Source organism: Eumetopias jubatus, unplaced genomic scaffold (assembly GCF_037043125.1).
Source record: "Eumetopias jubatus isolate StellerSeaLion01/CBP00866 unplaced genomic scaffold, mEumJub1_p1.0 scaffold_17, whole genome shotgun sequence".
Classification (NCBI taxonomy): domain Eukaryota; kingdom Metazoa; phylum Chordata; class Mammalia; order Carnivora; family Otariidae; genus Eumetopias; species Eumetopias jubatus.
The window spans coordinates 15,263,844-15,289,621 of NW_028274823.1; the positions used below are offsets into that span (position 1 = coordinate 15,263,844).

Here is a 25,778-nt window from a genome sequence, read left to right on the forward strand (position 1 = left end):
GCAGGCTCCATCTGACAGCTTTGAACTTCTTAGGTTGGAGGTCTGGGGAGAGAGAATGCCCTCTCTCCGAGAATATTCACTCCTGCAAAGGGTCTTGACACTGTCCTTCTAGAAAACCTTTCTCTGGAAATAGACAAAAGCAAATGGGAACTACCTCTTCCACGTTCCAGGTTCAAAAATTCCAGTTAAAACATTTTTAGCTAAAAATAAGGCATATGGCTTGAGAAAATGTGCTTTTTGCTTCGCATACTGACTGGTGGTCGGTTCATTCACTGGCTCAGCAGGACTGGAGTGCCAGGTACTTTGAGGGACCCAGGGAGTCAGAGACGAGCGAGCCATCTGAACAGAGTGAATGTGCCCAGCAGCAGGAGGAGAGATGGACTCAGGGACCTCTCCCAGGTACCACTGCTTTGTAGCAGTGGTTCTCCAGTGTTAGCCTGCATTGGGATCAGTTTCTGATTCATGAGGTCTGAGGTGGGGCTTGATAACTTGTCTTTCTAGAGCATTCCCAGGGATGCTGCTGGAGTCTACACTTGGCCAGGGAGCCATGAGAATGTTGACCAAGTGACACTGGCTGAGGGCCTTGCCCTGTTCTCAGAAGGGTCCGCGAAGCTGAAGATAAGAAGGAGCAGGCAGCCAGACTGGACTTGTGGGGCAGTGAGGAGGGGGCGTAGGAGAGGACAACACCTGTGGCTGAGGTGTGGGCTCTCAGCCCCGTGGTCATAGTGGCCGGCTGAGGACAGAAGTTCAGTTTCTGTGCCGCACTAATGTCCAGCTCTAAATGGAAGGCTGTGGGGATCTGCTGTGAAAGTCTCTGATACCCCTCCGGGTACTAGTGCCTTAGAAACAAAGGATACTGAGAAATGGCTAACCTGTATCTAGCAAGTAACTGCCTGAGCAGCCCCACTGCAAGGGGGGAGCTTGCCTTCTTTGCGGGGAGGACATAGATAATTTGTTGTCCATAGGCTGAGCTTGGCCAGAGTTTGGAATTCATTTGGCTGAGTTATGCCTGGAAAATACAAAGTAAAACAGAGGGTTTCGAGGCAATTATTTGAAAAGAAATCCTCCTTCCAGAATGACTTTTGGAGCAATCTTTGACCTGAACTATTCAAATAAGGAATGCTGACATACATGCTTTGCTTTGCTCTTGTCACTTTTTCCAGGTGGAAGCATCTGTGGTTGTCAGGAGGAAATGTGAGTGGGTGCACCTCTAGTGATGAGTTGTAATGCAGATGACTCAAACACACATGGATGTTTGACATGCAAAAGTGATATGATTCCGTAGGCCAAGGTCTCCTTGAACCTAGGCATGGACAGTACACAGTGTGGTCTCACCCTAGCTCGCTGCTGATCATAAGAGAGGGAAAGTGGAGGATTTCGGTGGTGGGAGGCCAGACGCCATATCCCAAAGGAACCGTATCTCTACCCTTGACCCTGTCTCACCATGGCCACCACCTCACACGCAGTGACTTGCATTGAAGGTGTATAGTGACTGTGGTCATTGGAAGTTGGTGCCTTATGGGATCCATCTGCAGTCGGGGTCAGGCACTGTGCTGGCTGGGGTCGGACTACCAAGCTGAAGATGAGCACTCTTGGCACTGGGTGCCCGGATGCTGATGCATCCTTAGGAGTCCACCCTGAAAGCCTCAGGCCTGGGGTTTTCCAGGCTATGCCCCAGCATCCCCGGGCTCAGAGAAAGCAGAAGGGGTGTTTTCTGGGTGTACAAGAGGTGCCGCCAAATACTGCCTGTCCACCAGATTCTGTTCCAACCCACATGGGAGAGCGCCTCTTGAGGGAGCTAGGCGAAGTGTTCCTTGTCCGTGTGGGCAGGTGTGCTTGTCTCAGGTGGCTTCAGAACCCAGCGGAAGTCCTGCTTCCATGCGGGCTCTGGCCCTGCTTAGCTGAGGCTCCTGATAATCCACTTGATTATACCTGCTCTTTCATGTGAAAGAGGAGAGACACCTGCTCCACTACCTGCCTCACAGGACTCTGGGGGGAGAGAAGGAGCCAGCACTGAAACACCTTGAGCAGAGTAACAGTCACATTCATATCCAGCCCTTTTCTGGGCCACGTTCCGGGCCCCAGTCCTTCCCGCATGGGGAGAGGCAGAGATGAAACACAGCAGCAGGGACAGTGGTCTGACTTCAGAGCTCCTGTCCTTTCCCACGATGCCCCATACCCGCAAGCTCCAGGGAGGGTCCACACATGTGTCTCCTCTTCTGGGAAGGCACCCAAGGAGATGGTCCCAGCCTGGCCAGCTCCTGCCGGATGCTTCCTGTCTCTGGCCTCAAGAGTTCTCTGCAGTCCAGAGAGGGCTGGCTGGGGAGGCTGCTGACTTCTCCCTGTGGGCCTGGGAAGCCCCACGTTTTATACCCCTCACTTCTTGACTTCAGTAGCACCCTCTGGGGGAAGTGTATCCAACAGCCGGGGGTGGGGAAGGGGTGCTCAGTGAGGGAAGTCATGGGCCAAGGGACTTCTTCACATAGCTGTGTCATGGGACTCCATTCAGCCTTACTGAACAATAACAACAGGTATTATTTTTTTTATGTTTTTAAACTGCAGGCACTATTAAACCAAAAGAATGCCCACTCATTCTGTTGTTACACTTTATTGGACCTAGTAAATATCACTTACATCCACTTAAATCAGATTTCAGCTTCTCAAGCACACAGTTCTCATCAAAATGGCGGCAAAAGTCCAAGAACAAGAATTTCAAAATTGAACTTGCATTTTCCTGTCCGTGTTGTGGGGGTGAGTATGAGCTGGAGGATCTATGGTTTTCTTTTGAAAATTTGGCTCTAACTCTTACCAGCTCCATGATTTTGGCTGGATGTTGACCTTTCTGGACCCCAGTGTCCTCCACTGTAATGGAAGGCTAACCCAGGGGACCAGCCTGTTGTGTGTTCGATGACACAGGCCTACAAAGCGTCGCCCACAGTGACTGGCTCTAAGTAAATGCAGTTGTTGTTAGTACTGTGTCTAGAGAAGTTAGACGTGGGCTGAGCTCTCCTGTTCTGTGCCGAACCTGGAACACCAAGGTGTCGTTCTCTAGGTGACTGGAGCCCTAGTGGGTGGCACTTGGATTCATTCATTCATTCATTTATTCATTCATCCCTGCACTCATTCAGGATATATTTGCCAAACTTCTCCTTTAGGAGGATGCAGTCCTAAGCGCCCAGCTTCTCATGGCAGAGGCAAGACTATTAACAAAGTGAAGACGTAAAATAGGAAGGGTAGGAGAGAAGATGTGGGTAGGAAGGCCAAAGGGGGCACCCTCCTTGGGGCTCAGCCTGTGGGAGGCTCCCAGGAGACTCCTGTGAGTGGGTCACAGGAAGCCTTAAGCTCACCTGGTTGGGTAGAGTGGTTGAGGGGATGGTGTACTAGAAAATGACTTATGTGGACCATAGAAAACAGCTCCTCAGCCCTAAAGAATAGAGGGGGAAATGTTTTAAATTCAGCGGAGAGCTTTAGGGAGAATGTGGAAAATGGGGCTGTGGGTGTGGGGGAGGGGCTGCTGTCGACAGGAGGATGTTCAACGTGAGAATGGATTACTAAGGAGAGTTTTGGATATTCTGGAAAAGGGGGGAATTATCTGATGGCAGTGAAATAAGTGATTTATTCTTTTGACGTATAACACCACAGTTCCCTGTCTCTTGAGCATTGGCCCATCTGGGAAGGAAGATATTAGGGACTAGTTGTTTGCTGAGCTCAGAGTCTCTCTTGACCTTAAAACAACTTGCCTAGAAGAAAAACGACCTAGTGTATATTTACTATTGAACATCATTTTTCTTAGAAAGTCTGCAACCCTATTAAAGATTAATAGGGAATCTTATTTTCATATGTTTCTGCTTAAAGTCTGTTTGTGCAAGTGTAGGCTGTTAGCCATTCAGACATCCATTTACCTTCTTCCCCCACCCCTACCAGGGCGGGCAGAAACTAGGCTCCTTTAATGTGTGGAAGGTAAATTAACATTCTGCTGAGCAGAGCTTGAAGCTTGGGGCTCAGTTACCACAGAGGTATTTAACGCTTGTCCTTTGGGGGTAAGGGCAAAGGGAGGAATTTTGCAAATTATTAAAGTCAAGAGAGCCTGTGTAATTTCAATTTTTCATCTTCTGGGAACCCCCAAAGAAGCAAGGTCTGACTGAGGGAGGCCAGGCAGCATTTGGGATAATTTCTAGAATTTACCTGTGTTTCTCTAAAGTAATTAGAGTTCAGTTTCTCTGGCTCTAAACATGATGATGCAACACTTCTTTCTGAGGGGACAGACAGCATCTCCTTAAATTTATACAGGCCTGATGCTAGCCAGCTCAGTAGAGGACCACATCTGGGGACCACATGTAGTGACCTGTGGAATGGCCTTGACCTGTTTCTGTGAGTGTTGATTCCATTGGCCTGTAATACACATTTCTCTGCTAGAAGATGTGGAGGACTCACAGGAGACATCGCTCTTTGGTCGTAATGGTAGGATTAAGCCTGATGTTAATCATGAGTGTATTGAGCACATAACAGACGTTGAACAGGTGGATTAGTGATCTCAGGACAAAGCGTTTCATATGCCAAATTATTAACAGAAGAATTCTAAGAAAAAAATCAGTGTGCCTGTCTCTACCCTAAGGCTTCATAGAGGTCTCAAGAGAAGTGTGGACCTCCTGGGCTGGTCCAGAGCAAAACAGAAGACACAGCGCTGATGAGTCCTATCCTCCTCCAGGAATCTGGAGCTCATACCAGGTGCTAGGTGCCTGGCACACTCATCTTCCAGGAACGCTTTGAAGGACTTACTGTCATTCAACTGGAGTAAGGTACTCACCCCAAGTGCCATGTTTAGCAAATGGTTAAATTGAAATTGAAGTCCTGGTCCATTTTCAAATTCTTTATTCAAAACCTCTACTCTACATTGGTTTTTAGTAGTGTTGTGTTTTCTATCACTGTTGTGGTAGATTACCACAAACATGGTGGCTTTAACACAAATTTATTCTCTTACATTTCCAGACATCAGAAACTATACACAGGTCTCATGGGGCTGAAATCAAAGCGCCTGCAAGACTGAGTTCCTTTTGGAGGCTCTAGGGGCGAATCCATTTCCTTGACTTTTGCCCACACACATTCCTTGGCTCGTGGCCCCGGCCCCCATCTTCAAAATCAGCAAAAGCCGGTCCAGTCCTTTGCGCATGGCATCTGACCACCTCATCTGCCTCCTCCTTCCCCTTTTAAAGATCCTGTGATTACATTGAGCCCATGTGGATGATCCAGGGCAATCTGCTCACCTCAAGATCTAAAACTATAATCACACATTCCAAGGTCTTTTCACCACCATGACAGGTAACATATCAACAGATTCCATGGGTCCAGAGACTCGAGTGTAGACATCTTCTCCTGCCTACAGTAGTTTTTCTGTTGAGGTATGTTTTTAATTTTTGCTATATCATGAATTGTAGAACTAGGTAGTCCCCAGTCGTTGCTAGAAAGCACAGAGCCAAGTATGTAGCTATCATCCAGCCAAGGGTATGTGTGCATTTTGTAGTAACTGTACCATTACCTCTGTATGATCTTTCAGTGACCCCAAACACCCTCATTCATTTCACATTTATTCTGTTGCATCAAAGCTACATGTGAATGCATCTCTAAATTCTTTCTGAAGTGAGAGTGGGCATAAATAATTCAGTGAAACCACGGTGGGTAACCTTTGCTGCCGCAGGGTTCCCGAGCAGTTGACTTGGAGCTTCTTAGGTTCCTGGATGAATGTAAGGTAACTGCTATAATTCACTCCTGAAGATGGAGGTGCCTGCAGAATTTCACAAAGTAAACTCACACCATGTTGGTCTAGAGTGTTAAGGTACGGCTCTACTGGAGAAAGATTGGTTGAACATCTAGATTTCTGTTTCTCCTTGTGGCCAAAAGCCACAACGCTGATGACTGAAGTTCCTGTGCTGAATACCAAAGATTTACTGGATAAGACTGACTCTTAAAAGAGTTTTAGCTTATTTGTCACAGACCGTTATTGGATATCTGAACACTGTATGATAATTTAATCATCCAGAAAACCTCAAATTTCTTTTTTCCCCTCAATTTCTTCCCATAAAAACAAGTACTGTCAAAACTAAGTTTTCTGCTCTAAAGGACATCTTGTAGCATGGATAATACAAAACAACTTCATTTGACTTGGCAGTGCAACACAAGACTGTTTGCAGGGTATCTGTGCTCTGCTGTGACTTACAGTGTGGTTATACTGTGGCCGTCAGTGTGTGTCGTGCGTGGAGAGATCGATGAGGGGGCTGGAGGGAGGAGTTCTGGCCGGAGGGCAGCTCTGGGGCATCCGATCCAAGGCTGCCAAGAGCCCCTTCACCACTGAAGTGGATTCTCTTGCCAACTGCCATAGCTTTTGCTTTTCACATTTGCCATGTAGAGATTAGCTGTCAAACCCTGTCAGCCTCTCTGTAGCTGTTGATTGACAGCTGTCAGTGCTCATGCAGGGTGGCTTCGTGAGCGATGCCGAGATCGATCAGATGCTGACCCAGATGTCTTTCAGGGGCTGCTGCTTTTTCATGTCCTCGGAAAGGCTAAGGAAGCATTGCACCTCTGCCCTGCAGCGTGCTTACACTGAACCCTCACCCTGGAGAGACACCCCAAGCAGGACACATGGACTAAAGCCATGTGTGACTCTACCCGCGTTTCCCAAAGTCCATCCTTGGTAGGACTTTGTCACAGCACCGTGGGTCAAGCCCAGAGGGTGGTGACCGTAGCCTCCTGTGACCCTTAGGCTGGGCCAAGAGCTACCAAGGAGCTGGACAAGCAACTGTGATCAGGGTTCTCCAGGGCAAGTGCGGAGAGGGGCGTTTGTTAAATGGGTTGGAGCCTCCCAAGTATCATGATGAAGCTGAGCAGGGATTTGGGAGGAACAGGCCAGATCTCTCCTTGGCCACAAGGGCCGTATTGTCCCAGGAAACAGAGGCATTAGGCCAAGTTTCTTGGACCTCAGAGTACTCTTTCCCAAAAACAGGGGGCCGCAGTTTGGCTAAGTCAATGAGAAGTACATTAATTGGCTGAGGCTTTAATCATCCCACCGGGAGTGGAAACCCACATTAAGGGGCTGAGAAACTCAAGGTGTACAGAGCTTTGGGTATTTGTGCCTGCGTGTGTGAACCTGCCCCAAGGCTTTTGCCCCAGAGTAGCCACACTCGCTCACCAGCCTGGGGGAGACCCTGGCTTTCTGAAGGGTGGCCTGAGCCCCCCCAGCTCTGCAGCCTGTCCCCCAGAGAATATGTTGGGCTTTTGCTCCCCTGGAGGTCCGCATGCACAGCGCAAAGTGGGGAACAGCAAGGCAAGAAAACACCTCTGCAAAATATCTTAAATATAGGCTCTGATTTGCGAGAGGATGCTTTCCAGATGTGCTCTCCGGTAGGCTGCTGGGGAAGAAGGGCTAAGGTAATTTTCTAAAAACAGAATGAGAAAAATCTGTTTTGTGTCACCATACCAGAAAATCACCATTCCAGAACTCTTGCTTTGTCATCCCGGCGCTAATATTAGCCGTGTGTTTTTCAAATTATTTTTATTCTGCATAAGAGATTAGCAGTATTAACAAACTCACTGATAGTCATTTAAAAAATACGTCTTTCTCCCTAAACCCCAGGAGAAAAAGTAGCTTTTCTTAAAAATGCCTTTATTTTATGAGCTCATATGACTGAGAGGTATTAAGTAACACCCCAGGATTCCTGGCTTCAGACTTCTCAAATTTGTTTTGGTCAGAGTCGCTCCACAGATGTATCCTCAGGATGTGATACAAGGGGCCAGCAGAAGGCAGGCTAGGGTGTACGTTCCTCTGTGTTGAGCTTCCTGTGGGTCTTTGCTGCAAGGGCTTAACGTTGGGATGGACCAGGAATTGGAGAGCAAAAAAAAAATGAAGTGATGGAAGATGAAAATGTACTGGGCAACGTGTATTCCGAGTCCTGGGTGAGGTGCTTTATAGAACTGTCCGTGAGTTCTCCTAGCAGCCACGTAAAGTGACTGCAGATGGCATTCACCCCATTTCCCAGGTGAGGAGATGGAGAGTTGGAAAAGTGAACTAGTTTGCTAAGGTGTGAAAGTATGAAAGGTGGAACTGGGGAGAGAGACAGGTATGTGTCCCTCCCAGGCCTTACATGCTTTGTTTCGTCTAATTAAGAAAACCTTTCCAGACTACATGGCTTGCATTGAAAACCGAGACTTGAAAGCCCTGATGCTCACACTGGGGTCAGAGCAAAATGCTAGTCATTTCTTACACAGGCAGATGAATAAAGGGATCCCATCCCAAGGTTCTGGGTTTCAACCGGTCAATCAGGTTCTGCAGTCCTGAATGGATGCTGGCGCCGTCCCCAAAGCCCCTCAATAAAGGGAAGCCTAATTCATCGGTAGACTCACCACCCTCGGATGCAGGGTTCTGGATACATCCTTGGCCCCCGCTGTGCTCCCGCATGCCATTCAGAGCGCTCACGGACGCTGTCAAGTCAGTAGAACAGCATTTGGCTCTGAAGAACAGTCTGGCCAAATGGTGGGAGGGGGAGGGCAGTTATACATCCGATGACTTAAATAATATCCCTGGGAACTTAAGGTCCAGCCCGCTCTGCGTTTTCCCCTTCCAGGGCTGACACCTGCCATCTGCCTCCGCCCACTGTGTGACTCTGAGCAGGAGCTTCACCTTTTTGGCCTTCAGCTCTCTTGCATGTGAGATGAGGGGATCCATTGGAAAAATCTGGGTCTCTGGACTCAGAGGAAACCCAACGCCTAGACACTAAAAATCATGTGTCATGGCAAAATGGAATCATAGTTGAGAACAATAATAACGCTTTGAAAACAAGTGCTCTTTTTTCCCCAAGTATCTTCAAGTGTCCCTAGATTGTATTGCTGAAGTGGAAGGGGAATCCAAGAGCTAAGTAGTTCAGCAACATCTGTGGGAGTTCTGTGTAGTTCATGTCAGAGCCTGGATCTCATTCAGGATCTCAAGATTCCTGGTTCAGAGCTCAGTTCCACCAACCATGTGGCCTGTGTCCAAGTATGGGATTTATCCTGGGGAAAAAAGTATTTATTTTTTAAAAATATTTTCTTTATTTGAGAGAGTGGGCACATGAGCAGGGGTAGAGGGAGAGGGAGGAGAAGGAGAAGCAGACTCCCCTGCTGAGCAGAGAGCCCAATGCTGGGCTCGATCCCGGGACTCCAGGATCATGACCTGAGCTGAAGGCAGATGCTTAACCAACTGAGCCACCCAGGCGCCCCCTGGAAAAAAAAAAAAAAAACATTTAAAAGAATAGGATGACCCAGGAGGAGTTAAACTGGGCATAGTAGTGTGTTTGTTTTTAACCTGTTTGCCATACCACTGTTTTCCTAAAAATGTTACAGAAAAAGTAGGTAAATGATTTTCCCCCCACTGTCAAAAGACCATCTGCTGTTTGAGAAGACTCTCCTAGATTTTATCGTTAAAATCATTTTTCTATTTCCAATTAGCAGCACGCTTCCCTTAGAATGATATGTTCTGCATAAACCACTGTTTTTCTCTTCAGCAGATTTCCTAAGGCTACCTTGGAATTTACCAGCGTTTTCCTCCTTCTTAAGGGTGGAAATTTTCTCTTTCAGAGGGAGATACATTTCTACATTAGTGCCTATTCATTTCCTTTTCATTTTCTCAGGGAAAAACAATCAGGTTCATCACTGCTGTAGTCATGGTGATTTCATGTCTCCAGAAGAAATCCAATTGTGGAATTTCTTTGTTAATCCCACCCGGGATGTTTAAGCTTTTGTGTTTGATCAGTGCAGCCCAGGCAGGGGAGAGACCGAAACAGGTTACAACACGACTCTTTAACCCAAGGCAGGCAGGGGAAGTGTGTGCAGCAAGGACTGTCCCGGGATGCTGGGGGCTGGGGCGTAGCAGTGGCTCAGGCCGTGGTTGGTGACTGGACAGGTGAAGATCTTAGGCTGGAACCACCTGCGAGACGCTTGCATCCCACAGTGCAGTGAACTCAGTACAGCCACATCTTCCCTGTAGATCTGTCCTCCCGTGCAGTCCCCACCAACAGCACCGCTGTGTCCTTAGCTGCCTTCGCCTTGATTCTGCCCCTCCTTTCTACGGTCTTGACTTTCATTCTGGTAAAACCTGCCTCCTGGTGCATCCTCCTTTCTTCCTCTCCTTCAGGCCTTCAGATCTCCCCACTGGCTCCCCACTGGCTGCAGTCTTTTAAGTAATCATCTCTCCTGCCATTGGCCAGTGTCCTGCCTCCCCATTGCTGCTAGAACAGTGAGGGCACAGGGCTGGTCTCAAGCAAATTTTGGCTGAACGGCTGAGAGACCCAAAAGTCTTCCAAACAGGCAGATCTGATCACGTTACTTCTCTGTTTAAAAACCTTCAGTGGTTCCCAGTAGTTTTAGGATAAAATCCAAACTCTTAGGTCATTCAAGGCTCTTCACATCCTTGCCACCGTCATCAGCCATCACTCACCATTCGCGTCCTGTCACTTGGCCATCCCACGTGAACAACTAACAATTTTCTGGGTGATGCATGTGTTACGTTGGAGGTTGCAAATGATTTCCAGCTCTGGAGTCAGATTGAGTGTGGTCGTGTTCCAGCTCCACCACAGAGCTCTATGCCCTGGAGGGAGTTCACATACACTCTCCTTGCCTCAGTTTCTTCATCTGCAAAATGGGACTAAGGCATCATCTGCTAAGGTTGGTGTGAGCATTAAACGCATGCATACGTGTCAAGCCCTTAAATCAGTCTCTGGCACATACAAACATTCCATTATCGTTACCCTGGGAGTTCAGCGAATTTGCTGACTTTATCACGTGCTGCCTCCTTCTGCCTGGGATGCCCCCTCCACCTTGGCCTGACAGATCCGAGCCATCCTGTGACTCTCAGTCCCAGTATCATGGCCTCTCTGAAACGAACATCTGTAGCCAAGGAGTATTAAAAGCTTAAGTTGTGGCATTATATCCTGGTTCTACTACTCACTGTTTCACTCTAGTTTAAAGTTGCTAAGCTGTGGTTTCCTCCTTTGTGGAACTCAGATAAGAAAATAATCACCTCTACCTTATTAAGAGTTGTCAGGGAAAAATAACAAAGACATACCTCGCATATACTAAATCCTTCATTCACGTTAGATATTACTTTTATTAGCAGCCTGTCTGCCTCTTATCAAGAACTAGCCACAGTATCACTGTACTCTGTTTCCTTGTTTCTCTGGGTGGGTGATTTGAGTTCAGAGACGGAGAACTTATGCATCACTGCATCTCAGGCACTTGACACAGCATTTGGGCCGTGGCACTTTGGAACTGACTGGAACTCAGAGCTTTATCTGTACATGTAACTATCTGTAACCATTTCTGTAATTTGCTCTAAGAGAATTCAGAGGACAGAGAAGATGTTAGGAAGGAAGGGTGTTTGAGGGCTGACTCTTCTTTCTTTGCGAGGCCCTAAAGACTGGAGATTAAATGGTCCTACACCATTTCATTTGGCCCAAAGGTGCATGGGAATGTTGGGCTGGCCCTTCACTCCCAAGACATGACATGTGCTTTATCGGTAGGATTGAATACCTCATACTGGTCCTTAAACAGGGTTGTGCCAATACATACTACTAAATAGCTGGTTATCCAAGAATGACACAAAGCCCTGATTTGTGGTGTTTGCTGATCACTGCGGTGTAAATACTCCCTTCAAGGTTACTCTCAAGCCAGCACTGTGATGTTAACCAACTCGCAAGATCCCTGAAGATGGACCAGTCAGCCAGTCATGAGCTGGCTCCAGCACAATATGATGTAAACTTCAGTTTTTCTCTTTGCAAAATGTGAGTCCTCTGAGGTTAACCGTCCTGTCTCCGAAGTAGAAATGTCAGTGGGTCGAATGTGAAAAAAACAGTCAAATGTCAGTGTTTTGGCGATGCTGCGCGTGATCATCATTATCTTGAAACTCTTTCTGTCCACTGGCCATGTGCATCTTAGGATCTGTGCTGACAATCTTCTCTCACAAGCCAGCCTATCTGGTCTTCTGCTCAGAGCAGTGTATCTGGTTTTATCCTCCCAATCAGGGTCATACTCTCTGCAGCAGACTGACTCAATTAGCCTTTCATTCCAGAGTCCCATTGTGAGTCAATTCTGAGGTTGTTAAGCGAAATGAGTCTGGTGGCATTAGCCTCGCGCTGAAGGATAGTAATCCGCATCCCGGTGCCGTTCAGTTAATAGTCTGCTTGAGAAACTATAAGAAACAGGGACTTGGAGACAAAACGATCTTTTGTCCATCTCTGGGGGACAGCCTGGGAGCACAGAGCTGCCAGGTCAGAGAGCTGCTCAGGTTGTGGGCAGAACTGGAACCCCAGCTGCCTGAACCACAATTGGCCTTTGCAAAGTTAGAAGCCCAACAGCACTAGATCATTAACTTTCATGACCAGGAAAAGTCTTCTGAAATTAATACTCAGTCCAAGCTGGATGCCATTGGAGCCAGTTGAGTTAAGTCTGAGCCACCTTTAGGGATTTCCTCAGAAAAATAAAACCTCTAACCAGGCTACAGAAAATGGCCAGGTTTTATGCCCTTCAGTGTGTTCTGTTAGAGTCCGAAAACACCAACGAGGCTTAGACAGTGGGAGATCCAGGACACGTAGACAGGCTCACTCACAAGTCTCATTTGGAGGATTTTGCCAAGCCACTTAGCTTCAGCACATGGCCCTACTCAGGAAGCGGGATGAAGGGTCCTCTCTGAGAACTGTCAGGTGCAAAGAAAATAAAGCTTTGCTCCAGCATCTGCCCTGGGGATTGACAGTGATGGAACCAGGCACCCACAGACAGAGGGCCCAGATCAGCGCAGCTAGGGAGGCTCAGATACCCCTGCTTAAAAGGGTTCAAGGAGAGACCAGTCCCTCACAAACACCCTGCAGCCTTTGCAGTGTGCTATGAATTTAGATGATTTCATTGGGCCTTTTAACTCCCCGATAGTTACAGTGGTAGTAAAGGGACACATAATGAGCTTCCTGCAGACCTTTTACCTCCGTGATCTCCGCACATGCTCCCTTGTTCTGCCCCGCCGCCACGCGAGCTCGCATATAACCTAAGGTATGCTAAGTAAACACAGTTTTTTGGGTGGAAGGAAGTAAAAACAGCACTATGTATGGTGGCTGCCAATTTGGGTCAGCTGAAGAGAAAAAAGCTGAGACAGCCGTCCATTGTCTCCCATAATCGCCGGATAATTTAAATTCTCTTGAAGTCCATTGTGTTCTTTGCTTAGAAGCAGAGCTGTTGTCTGCTGAGATGACCTCTGGTGGCCCTGCTCTCATTCAGGATTTCTCCAACAATATCCTCTTCAGATTGAAAAACAGCCAGTTGGCCACAAAGAGCCCTCTGCCTCCCCAGACCAGCATGTCTGTTGCCCCCTCTCCACCTCTGAGGCTCTGCAATTTCGCCACCACTCAGGGCTTCCCAGTGGACCACGCAGGCCCCTGGGCAGTTTCCAAACTGCAGACAGATGCAGCAATTGGTCAGTGGCCCCTCCAGGCACCACCTCCCCTGGAAGGCCCAGTCACACAGTGAAACAATGCCTAGAGTGAGCATCACCTCCTGCTTTTCCCTTCGGTTCTGGAGTGGTGAGCTCCTCCTCAGTGTCACTTGGCTGGAATCAATCCCTGTCCCCTGGGCTGGTGAATGAGAGATAACTTACAAGACAAATACACGTATTTTTAAAGCCAGCAGGAATTACGGGAGCAGATGGGCTGTAGGATCCTATTTGGATGCCAGGGACATGTTTCTGTATAAAGTAAATATTTTCCCAGTGTGGCTCTCTGGTGAGTGTGTAGAGAAGCATATTTCCTAAAGATGCAAATAAGTCTGTCAGAAATAAATATTGAATGGAAACTTCAAAGCATCTAGATTTCTCCAGTTACAGGCCCTGAAGACTTCTCTGCAAATAAGCAGACACACAGGTGGGTAAAGGTCTGGGGGAAGGAGGGGACGGTTGTGTGGGGGGAGGTTGGATAAGGGGGTGCTAACATCCTCAGAGCACACACTTTCTATATCTTTTTTTTTTTTTTTTTTTTTTGGTGCAGAAAAAGGCATATCGATGAAGGAAAAAAGAAAAGTTTACATTGGTCCAGAAGTTTAGGGTATTTCAAAACTCACCACTTGCCCTTTCTTTCCATTGCAGGTCTCGCCTTGCGGACTTTCTTACCAACTGCCAACCCGAGTCAAGGTCTTCCAGCAGCTGTCTAAAGGAAAACTATGCTGACTGCCTCCTCGCCTACTCAGGGCTTATTGGTAAGATCAGGGAGAAGCCGGACGGGAGGGAAGTGTGGTTTACAAAGACTCACAGACTCTTCCCATTGCAGCTCGCCACCGTCTGTAAAAGGAAAAAATCGCCCAGTAACCCTCTGTGCTGGGGTTTTGATCCCCTGGGAAACCCGGGGTTCACGGCTATGCAGAGGCAGAGGCAGGAAGCAGGGCATAAGACAGTGCAGGTCTGAGCGCCTGAGAAGCATCCCCCGGGGGGGGGGGGTTGGGGGGAGGGAGAACCGCCCACACAGAACAACAGGAGGAAGCAAACAAACAAACAACATGGCTGCGGAAGAGGGAAGCAAGTCAATCTGAGCTCATTGAATTAGGGCACTTGGAAGGCATTCTGTCTGGGGAAATAAAAAAGGTTATTCCCCAGAAATGGGAATAAAACCCCTAACTATCCCGGGGTCCTTCTCACTGTTAATATTGTTGGTAATTCAGCTCCTGGTGGGCAGGGGGTGATGGAGCCTAAAATGGTTCCCTGAGAACAGACCAGCAGAAACAGTGTTTTCCGCCTCTCAACACCTGAGGCTTTTGCAGAACGAGGTTCTTGGCATTCTGGGTGAGAGTGCAGTTAGGGTACCAGTGAGTGCGAAGAATCAGAAATTTGTGTCTGTGGCTTAAAAGAGGCAGACAGGAAGAAAGGCAGGTGTTCCGGGTCCCAGGGCCTGAGGAAGCCTCGGTGGCAGGGCTCCGTCACCATTGACATTTGAGGACAAACACGTAGTGAGGGCTGTGGAAGGGTGAGGGAAATCACACTTGTCAGAAGTGTGACGGCTCAGCCAGGGTGTGTGTTCCTGCCACGATCGCACAAGTCACCAGGCGGGAAGAGCTTCCCACCAAGAATGACAGGACAGACCCTTTTTTTTTTTTTTTTTGTCACCAGAGTGTCTTCAGCAAGAGCTTTTGGGAAAATCAACAATGGTGCTTAATGCGGGGATATTATAGGTGCCTGCACACTCATCCCAGCGTTTTTTGAAAGGATACCTGTGTTCTCTTGGGCAAGACCTTTCACCATGTTGTTTAGCATTTTTGTGGCTGTATCCCAATGGGTGTATCTTCCTTGAGTCAGTATTCCAAATTTGCATTCACTCTTTCCTTTTCTTAAGTAATTTGGTCTCTGGTAGGGGTTACTTATCAACTATGGAATTATGAGCTTAAGAAACAATGGAAATAATTAAGCCATGCTCATTATAAAAAGTTAAAAAAAATTACAGAGAAACCCAAAGGAGACAGTAGGAAGGATCTACAACTCGACTCCCAGACGTAATCCCTATTAACACTTTAGTCCATATCCTTCCAGGCATGTGTTCATTAACTCCTCCATGAGGGGCCAAGGCACAGGGCTGCCAGGCATTTCTGGCTTGGCAAACCATTACATGCCCAAGATGATGAAATACTCATCATGGAATGGAATGAAATGGTTGAAGCAATGCATTTTACAGACCAAAATTTATTTCCCTCTTGGGTCTAGATCTTTCCCTCCGCTCTGGTCACTGGGTTCTAAACATATTTCAGGACAAAGCTTGCACCTGCTTCTTCCATATGTCAGGGATCCATCATGATGCCCTGCATTCAGTGGATACTTAGTAGACACATTTTAACCTCTTGACTCGGGGTTTGGGGTACCTTTTCTTTTCTCATCCAAAGTTACCTAACTCACTGTCTGCTGTGGGTCAAAATTCCCATCCCAAGGTATAATGGGAAATAATGTAGTTCAAATTGGTAAGGAATGTAGGGTAAAAAAGATACGTCTTTGACCCAGAAGAGCTTACAAAGAATTTTTTTTTTCTGTTTATGAACCAAATATATCCTGTGGCTCACTGACCACCTATTACTTCTTACGTCCACAAAATACAGAAAACCAGAACGCTTCTTGGCATGAATAGGCATCGCCTGGTGCGAGCCACCCAGAAGAAGACATTTGGGTTGTATTAAGTATAAATGCATTGTTTATTTGCGCCAGCGCAGACTCATCAGAAAAACCATGAATATAGGAAGATGTAGGCAAGTGAGACCACCCAGCATTTCTTTGAGGACTTTTGGGGACTATTGAGACAATACTCTAAAAGCCACGAGCTTAGAGAATTTCCACTGTTTATTTCCAATTCCTTCGCAACTTGGAAGACTTTATTTAAATCAGTTGAAAGTCTGGTGAGCAGAGGCCTCATTATATATGTTCCGGATGTGGGGTAACCCAAAGGATAGCTTCTAAGCTTCCCTGTGTTACTTTGAAGAAGCCATTTGCTTCTGAGGGAAGTGGATGCAAAGTCCTAAAGGGATTTTTAAGACATGTAAAACCAGCTCTGTCTATTTATGAAGATTAATGACATTTTCAAGGAAATGCAAGGGATTTGGCAACTCATGCATTTGAAGTTAATTCTCTCCTACTCTGTAACATCCATACCATTTGGGCAGAAAAAATACCCTAAGTGCAGCTCAAGGAGTCCCGTTATAATTTTTTAAGTAAATGTGTAAATTATTTTATGTGCTTAAGATAAATTGCCAAGAAAATGCACCGCTTAACATAATTTCTCACTCAGCAAACACAATGTTTGTAATTATCCGTGGTGCATCCACCATCAGAGGAACATTTGTTTCTTTTTAGGCTAGATAAAAGTCTGTACGATCACATAAGAACAAGATGCCTTGTTTTTACTTTTTTAGGTACGGTCATGACCCCCAACTACATAGACTCCAGTAGCCTCAGCGTGGCTCCATGGTGTGACTGCAGCAACAGTGGGAATGATATAGAAGAATGCTTGAAATTTTTGAACTTCTTCAAGGACAATACTTGTCTTAGTGAGTTTACAAAAAAAAAAAAAAGCAAACACACAAACACACTGTCCTCTTTGTGTTCAAGCTGCATCTTTGTGTTTCTTGTGCCTGCCTCGTCTTGCTCTCTCTTTCTCTCTCTCTCTGGCTTTTTTCCTGCTCCCTGATGGTGAATCCAGCATCTCTTGGCCATACTGCGCAATGCAGCAGGGAACAGATCGAGTGGGTGCTGCCAAGTCTGTGAATCCAAAGGCCTAAGAGAGCAAGAGATTCAAACAACGGAGGGTACATTATGTCAGATAGAACACTTCTACCCACAGATCAAATTTTGATGTTGGCAACCAGCACGAAGTCTGTTCCAAAGGTTCTTAAAACCTGGGCGCAATGTACGGTGTGAGAAGCTCAGACAAATTAGATGGGGGTAAGCCTCCAAGGGCTCGCTGAGAAAAATTAGAACATTAACATCAATAGCCCCCTGGATGTTCAGGGTTGGCTCAGAGGAGAAGCCACAATTCTTGAGCGGGATAAGCTGGCAATGCAGCCAGGAGCCTCAGGACGTCAGTTATCTCGGGAGGCAGAGATGAGCACTTGGGGGCCGGCAGGGGGGAGAGGGGAGGTTGTTCCTGCTTGGAAATAGTATCGGTTATTATTGCAGTTTGCTTGGGGCAATGTGGAAACACGGTTCGTTCCCGAAGGGAGAGGGATAGAGAGAAATGTACAGGTGAAAACAATGGGCATTCATCAGACTGTGCCAGGTCTCCCTTTGATCCACGGAGATGCACACTGCTTGAGGTGATGATCCAGCGGAGATGCTTGAGTACCTCGCTCTCATTTTGTGGCAGCCGCCGTTAATTTATTGGGTGCCCTCAACTCACTCTATAGGGAGTGCAATGTATACATTATCTCATTTACTGTAATCTGCACAAGAGTCCTAGGAGATCTAGGTATGAGCATCTCCATTTCACAGTTGAGTAAACAGCTGTTATTCACATGGACCCTCCATGCCAGAGATGGATCTGAAGCCCAAGTTCCTTCTTCTACAGCCCCTGTCCCCTGAGGCTTTTGTGTCATGCCTGATAATAAAAGGCCCATTGGACGAGAATATATGGCTGAACACTGGGGACCAGGTGTGACTTCCTGGTGAGAGATGTTGGAGCCAGCCTCTAGGAGTTAAGGTCCAGCCACCTCTCTGAGAGCTGTGACAACTCTCCATGATGCTCTGCTATACAGTGATTGATGACCAGAGAATTAGCTAACAATTTACCATGTGTACATGGAAAAGCTTTTAAGTGTTACTTATTCTAAAACCTCTTTATAGTTTCCTTTGTTGAAAAGACAAATCTAAATGATTTGCTTACTAGGTACTTCAGTGATGTGGCTGTAACCAAATGTTTTAATCGTCTTAAAACCAACACAAGCTTCTGGACACCTAAGTGAAACTGAAAACCACAGAACTAGTGGGAAGTATGGAGACATTTGCTGAGACAGTGTGAAGTGTACCTTAGATCTCTTGTTTGGTCTTGGCTTAAAAAAAGAAAAGTATGTATATATCCTTCTTTTCCACATCCTGCACAGTCTTTTGGCAGAATGCAAGTTTTAATGAAGATAAAGCAATGACAGTGTAGGTCAGTGTGAGAAAAGATGACAGTCACATTGGCTGGAAAACCTCTCCCTCATGGAGAAACTAAAGGTGTCCCTGCTTAATAATATTTTGGCGAAGGGGAGACTGGTCTGGCCTCTTTTTGCTAATGACTTTTCAATAAAAATAAATACATTTGGTCTTCAACAGGGACCAAAGCCAGCCAGAATTTTTCATAGTCATTCCATTTATACTTCGATGAGAAGGGGCACAGTCCACCAAAGACACAGCGCCGTCAATCCACTCTCCTGCAAAAGGCTCTAGAGTAGAAGGAATTGAAATTTATAGATTCCAAACCAAATGCAGTAACCCAATTCTGCTGCCTTTGGATTAACCAGATCTCTCCCAGATTCCTCTATCATGAACACAACTTTAACTGATTGTTTATTTCTGGTTATTGGGGGGAAACACAGTTATTTTTAAGCCAAGGTGCATGGCCAGGGTGAGGGGAAGAGAGAAGAATGAGCTGGAGATGGAGGTAGGTTAGGAGGGACTGTCACTCGGGTCTTTCTCCAGATGCACCTTCGCCTCCCTGGACCGCTCTATCAGAACCGCACTTCCCCCTTCCGCTCTCACCCCCACTTCATTTCCTCCAGTCATTTCTCAGCACTGAATGGATTCTGTGTTTCACTTGATACCCTCCCCAGCAGGGGCATGGGATCTCCATGAGGGCAGGGGTTTTGTCTGTTGCTGTCCTTGATGTTCACTGCTGCATGGCCAGCACAGAGCAGCGCCGGGCTCTTAGTCTGTGTTCCAGTGACATTTCAGTAAATGAACGAGCAAGGGTGCAGACTCCCCACGCGGCAAAGCAACCACACGGAAAAGCTCAGGTAGTGCCAGTAAATGGCAGGGGTCTCCTGAATCTCCGTGTCTGAACAGGAAGGAGAAAGGAGCATTCTGCGGCTTGTGGTGGTGGTGGTTCTGGGTCATTCAGGGAAACCTGTCCCCCCATATACCTCTTTCTCGGCATCACACCCACCCGTTAAGCCATGTAACGTGGCTGGGAGGATAAAAAGCATTTATATTAATTCGAAGCTGTTTCTTACAGCCTAAAAAATGTTGTTTGAGAAAACAAGCTTCCAATTTGCTGAACTTAAAGGATAACAATTTTAGAACAAAATGTCACTTCTAAGAGGAAGATTAGGCTTAAATTATTCGTCTTGTATATCAGAAAATGCCAGCTAAGAATCATATATTGACAATTTGCACAGTCAGGTCTCAAATGGAGGAGTTTGATTTCTTATACAATGAATATGAAATAAAAAATTCCTAAAGCCAGGCCAAGTCCCTGAGGACCTGATTAAAAACTGTTTTTAATTCATTTTGAGGAGGGGAACAACACACAACCAATTTACTCTTGCCATAAAAACAATCTAATCCCATGAAATTGTAATAAGCTTTTAAAGTTTTGCATTTTAAACTTTTCATTTAAGCAGGGCTGCTCCTACCTAATTATGCAGATTTTGTTTGGAAGACTGGGAGCAGAAAGGGGAAAAATAATCTTACTTAAATTTTCACTATATATTGATGAGATTGGGGTAGACTTTTTTTCTTTTAAAGAAACTGGTTGCATCTGTACTTTGAGCAATGCCTGGCTCATAGTAGCTGCTCAGAGCCTGTGTAGAGTGCTCTATGGTAGTGAGTCACATCTTTTGCTGTTTGATTTTACTGCCTGCCAAATTAGCGTGGATGTCATCAAGTTGCCTCATAATTAGGGATATGTTACTTAAAAAAAAAAAACGCCAACTTGTTTGCTTTTAGTATAGTATTTTAACAGAGTACAGGGATGTTCTTGGAAGATGGGTCAATGATGGTGATCCCCCCAAAAACAGGTTCAAGGCTGGGTTTTGAAGCACTTGACTGATGAGTATTTCAGGGCAAGGATCTTGCTCAGCCCCTGGTACATAAACAGGAACACTGTTTGTTGCACTTTGAGCATACCTAAGTGTCCATCTCAGTGTTTAATGAACGAATTGATTTTTGATCACCTGACCTAATGGCTGGCTCTCAGCATGTGTAGGGTGGAGGGATGGATGGATTTTGTTCAGGGAAGTCCAATACTGTAATCAGAATTTCTAGTGTGCCTCTCTGGCTTTATGTATCCTGTCTGTTACATTTGCTGCTTGACTTTGAAATTGGATTTCCTCCTGTTTTACTGCAGAAAATGCAATTCAAGCCTTTGGTAATGGTTCTGATGTGACCGTGTGGCAGCCAGCCCTCCCAGTTCAGACCACCACTGTCACCACCACCACAGCCTTCCGGGCCAAGAACAAGCCCCTGGCGCCAGCAGGGTCTGAGAATGAAATCCCCACTCATGTTTTACCACCTTGTGCAAATTTGCAGGTAAGAGCGGGGGCCAAAGCCCCCTTTGGAGCTCAGTTGTAGAGGGGGAAGCCCGGACCAGTTTCCTGCAATGCATCTCAAGATAGATGGCTAATGATGGAGGACTGCTTGGGTTTGAATCTTAAAAGTGCATTTTAACCGTGATAAATGGAGATTGTGAAGTGCCACAGAGAGGAAGAAAGACGAGCTTTGGGACTGACTCCCATCTGCTGGGAGTGTGACTTTGGTTAGGGTCCCCAGAGCTGGCCTTGGTGTCTTCACCTGTGGAATGAGGGGGCTGGGCAGATGAATCTTTAATCCTCTGTTCGTGGAGTGGCAGAGCCGAAATGGTACTGGTTTATTTATTATGCTTATTCTCTGTCCTCTACAAAGCAGTAGCCTATTGAAAGAGAAGATGCTCTTAGGTTGGTAGCCACCACTGTCATTTAAACTTAACGTGGAGTCGGTAACTCTGTCTAAAGGTTAACCAGAGACACTGTCACTAGTGAAGTGTTAACTCCAGTGTAGAGTCTGTATGGCTTCGTTCTTCCAGAAGCAGAAGAAAATGCTTTTCTGAAGTAGGAGGAACTATGTGGAGCCGCCCTGCCCAAAGCCCCTCATGGAACTAGAGGCCAGTGGGAATGGCCAGGAGACTTCCCTGGGGTTAATCCAGATCTCCAAGGGCAGAACCACGATGGCATGCAAACAAAAGTTTCCTGCCTTTTGTCACAGCAGAGTGTTTATTCTACCTTTTTATTGATTTTTTTTTTTTTTTTTGTAGTAATGAGTATTCAGCTACTTACTTAGCAAGACTACATATTTATATGTCTGCAAAGTATTTTCGCACACCTTACCTCTCTGGCTGTTATCCTCTTGACGGCTGTGGGAGAGTAAGGGGTATTACTGTTAGCCTTGTTCTTGCACTTGAGGACACCGGGGCTTGGTGAAGTAACACTTCGGCTGGAGCCTCCAGAGCTTGTGAGTCACAGAACTGGTGCTGGGAATCCAGGAGGCTCTCGGTGCTCTCGTGGTTCTTCCTATATTTTGGGGGTCGTTGTGACTGCGTGAGGATTTCTGCTGCCTGCCATACTGGGGAAAGGCACATGCACCAAGCACTGTGCTGTCACTACACACCCGTCACTGGAGTATATTCTCCCTTCTCTCCCCACTCTGCTGCCACCGAGGATCAGGCTCACCAGAATGTTCACCAGAAACCTTCTTTTGCCCAATACCGTCTTAATTCACAATCCTCTTTGTTCCCTACAGACCACTGGGGCAGTTCCTCTGCTTCTGGTTTGCTTACTGTCTTCTCTCCCCCAATGTCTCCCTTCTTCTTGGATATCCTACATGCCACTCAGCTGACTGTTGGTCTCCGTCCCATCCTCCTGTGTCACAGACCCGCAGACATGCTCACACCCACTCACACGCACAGCACTGAGGAGAAGTCAGGGAGGGGAGCCGCACCGCCTGAGGTCAACCAGATTCTCTTCATGCCTCTGAAACATTTCCTGAGCACGTCCAATGTCCAAATCACTGCAGAAACCACCAGAAGTAGGAGGAGGCTTGGCGACAATTACAGCCTCTAACTGCTCCATCTTGCAGCAGAGCCCTCAGGCTCAGGGAGGGGAGGTGACTGGCACAAAGCCCCCCAGCTGGAGGGAGGCGAGCCTGGAGCCAGACATCGTACCACAGACACAGGATCTGTTCTTTGTCTCTGGCGGGTGCTCGGCGTCCTGCCTCCTCCTTGGCCACCCTTCTGTTCTTCTTGGGTCCACTCAGGTTCTGGCACCAGTAAGACAAGTGGCCAGATAAGGTATTGGACCGTGGTGTCCTTCGGTGATAAGAGTGGGCCAGAGATGGTTCCTGACTGGTACAGGAGGCAAGCTCTGGCAGTGGCAAAACCACGTTCTTCTCTGCACGTGTCTGAGCACACAGAGCATGGCTGCGGAGGGAGCGTTTAGCCTGTTTATTGAGCCCCTTCTGTGTTTTGGAAACTTCATGGAGATGGGCACTCAAAAAAAAAAAAAAAATCTCTCCTCAATGAACCTCCAAATAATGGGCAAAGGCACAGCTTGTTAACATTTTTGGGAAGTCAGACCAAATTAATAGATGGCGTTTCAGAAGAATAGCCATTATTGGAAATCCCATGAAATTAGTTTCCTCTAAGAGGAAACTGAGAGAGGACTCTGTCAGCCATAAGGAGACATTCTCCGCACCTGCCTGTGCCCTGCTCCCCCAGCCCCCACCCTACCCCCCCAGATCACAGCGCCTGACTTCTGCTTCCTGTGGTGCACGCATGTCTTGGCCACACAATATTGTGCCTCCGACACAGATCTGTCCAATCCCCCCCCCCCCCCCCCCGGCAAGGAGGACTCTGTACTGCTGCAAGGTTGCCCTGGCAACGTCGGGGGACACATGAGCTCTGTTCCCAAGAAACGGCGCCTTGCCTTCCCCTGTATTAGTGATAGGAAGTCTGCCTCATAAATAGAGGGGCAAAGTAAAAGCATGGTGTTTATGTTGAGGCTGCTATTTAACTTCTCGGCGGAGGGAGGGGGAAATAGAAGTGTGGGATGACCAGGGCATGAGGGCGCAGCCATACTTGTCTTCCCTGGGACACACACACACACACACACACACAGGACACACATATCTTGGAGCTAAACAGCATTTCACTTCTGGGGAGTCCTTCAGGGTTCTACCAAACCTCACCTTTCCTCCTAAGGGGATGGCCTGCTTGAGCCCATTTTTGCACACGTGAGGCGGGGAGTGAGGGCACGGGCTCTGCAGCCAAGCCTGTGTTCAGACCCAGGCTCTCATCGTCACCAGCACCATGGCTTCTCCGAGCCTCAGCTTCCGCAAAACTCGAGGATGGCCGAGCTGCCAGAGTTGAGGGGGTTAAACAGGAGTAATGCTTCAGGGCCTGGGCAGAGCGAACACTCCAGAATGGTACTTTTAAAATGTCATATGTGATGTCTGATGCCCAGTCAGTTGGCCACAGGGTCCCTTTACAGCAGATGGACAGTGGTGGTGTGCCTTGCTTACAGACATCCTTCCCTTTTACACCTAAAGCAACAGAGGCAGGGAAAAGCTAGTGACTTAACCAGAATCACACGGCAATGCTTTGGAGGGCCTGGGATTTCTGTCCCAAGGCCAGTGTACTTCTCTGCCTCGTTCCATGACCTTGGACAACCAACCTGGGCTCTTTCTTTGAATGCGAAATGGACAGAAAAGAGGAAGTAAACAGCAGAAAAGGAGAGGCTAGAAAAGGCGGCAGGGAAAAAAAAGCTGGGTTTGAGAGAGCCGTATGTCCCAATGTTCTCTGAAGGCAGCTATTCAAGTAATAGGGAAAACATAGAGCGCATGCCATTCCAGGAGACGGGGAATAGGGAAAGACTGAGAGTTTGCCAGTAAAACTTTTCGCAGCTTGGTAAGGTCTTTCGAATGACCCATACTAACAACAGTTGAAAGAACCACTGGAGGCCAGAGGATGGGGGATCAGCGAGTGATGAGAGAAGGGCCCTCACCCCTAGAACATGGTCCCTGGCGCTGATTTAGGACTTTCACTTTGGAGGAGGGCTCTCAGGAGACTCATTCTCCCCATCTGTCCTTCTTTTGCCTGCCTGGCTGTCTCCAGATAAATTATCATTCGCCAGGGGGTCCTAGAAATATCTTAGAATGGCGTTTGTCCCAGCCATGTGTGTCATTCCTCAGAATAGAATTGACTTAAACCAGCTTGGGATCCATTGGTAACAGATTCGGAGAAAGTCAACTATCTTTGGCAGCTGTAAAGGTCACTTCCCTCGAGAGGCACCCTCTTGTAATATTTTAAAATATACAATAATATGAGAAAACTCTTGGGGACTTGAGTTCCTGTCTTAACATTTGAGATAGATTTCCCCTTTGGAAGGGAAGAAGTAAGAATAAACATTTTCAAAAGTCGGCTTCAAAGTGTAATAATCAACAAACCAGATGCAATTCTTTTGGGGAAATGGGTGGCCTTGGGTGTGGGGCATATAGGACTCATCTGCAGTTCCTATGAAAGGCTTGTCTTTAAAAAAGGAAAGTTGATTGATTAGTATAAAATGTCATAGAAATGTCCAAGTGCTAACCCCCTGAGGTGATAAAATACCAGGTTTTGGGTAAACCGCCAAGCTCCCATGTCAAGATTAATTGGCAGTCATATTAGTAACAAGCATGACGCAGGCTGTGCTATTGTTGGCATATCCCTTTGACTTGTACAAAGTGGTCACATGAAAAACAAAGGAAGATTAAAAATTCTACCAATTATTTCATCTTCTGTGCACTTGAGTGGTCTGCTAGCTGAAAAGAGCTCAGGATATTTAAACCAAATGGACTGTACTTGTCACTTATTTAAAGTAAATATCTTTGGGAGATGTAAGTAAGTGTTGGAAAAATCCCTACTTTGCCTCATTCTACACCACTTAATTCTGGAAGCTTAAAGACAAGACCCCTTAAAGTGGCATTTGTAGGTCTTGGATTCCATGGTCTAACAGGGTACTAGAGTCTGGGGAAGGCAGCCCAGGGGCTGTGGCTGAGGACTCTGGGGAAAACTGCTGTCTCTGCCCTTTTCCACTCTCTTGCCCCTCAGAAGAGCTGTGATTGACAAGAGAAAGTCTGGTAGCCTGAGGGACACACACACTCCGATCCAGGGCTAGCGGGTGGGTATGGGATAGCTGTGAGCGGTTGGAGAGCTCCAGGGAACAGTGAGAGCCACAACCAAAGTCAGTTTTTCTTAGGAGCCAAAGAA

At 47.0% G+C, this 25,778-nt stretch overlaps 1 protein-coding gene across 2 annotated transcripts in view; it reads left to right on the top strand.

The window, feature by feature from the left end:
• The window catches only part of GFRA1 (GDNF family receptor alpha 1), a 209,341-nt gene that overhangs the window by 152,648 nt on the left and 30,915 nt on the right, over positions 1–25,778 (top strand). For both annotated transcript variants that reach the window (XM_028121774.2, XM_028121776.2), the window contains 3 exons: positions 14,147–14,256; positions 16,942–17,076; positions 20,850–21,031. In XM_028121774.2, coding sequence (XP_027977575.1) covers positions 14,147–14,256; positions 16,942–17,076; positions 20,850–21,031 — 427 coding nt within the window. The remainder of the gene's footprint in view (positions 1–14,146; positions 14,257–16,941; positions 17,077–20,849; positions 21,032–25,778) is intronic.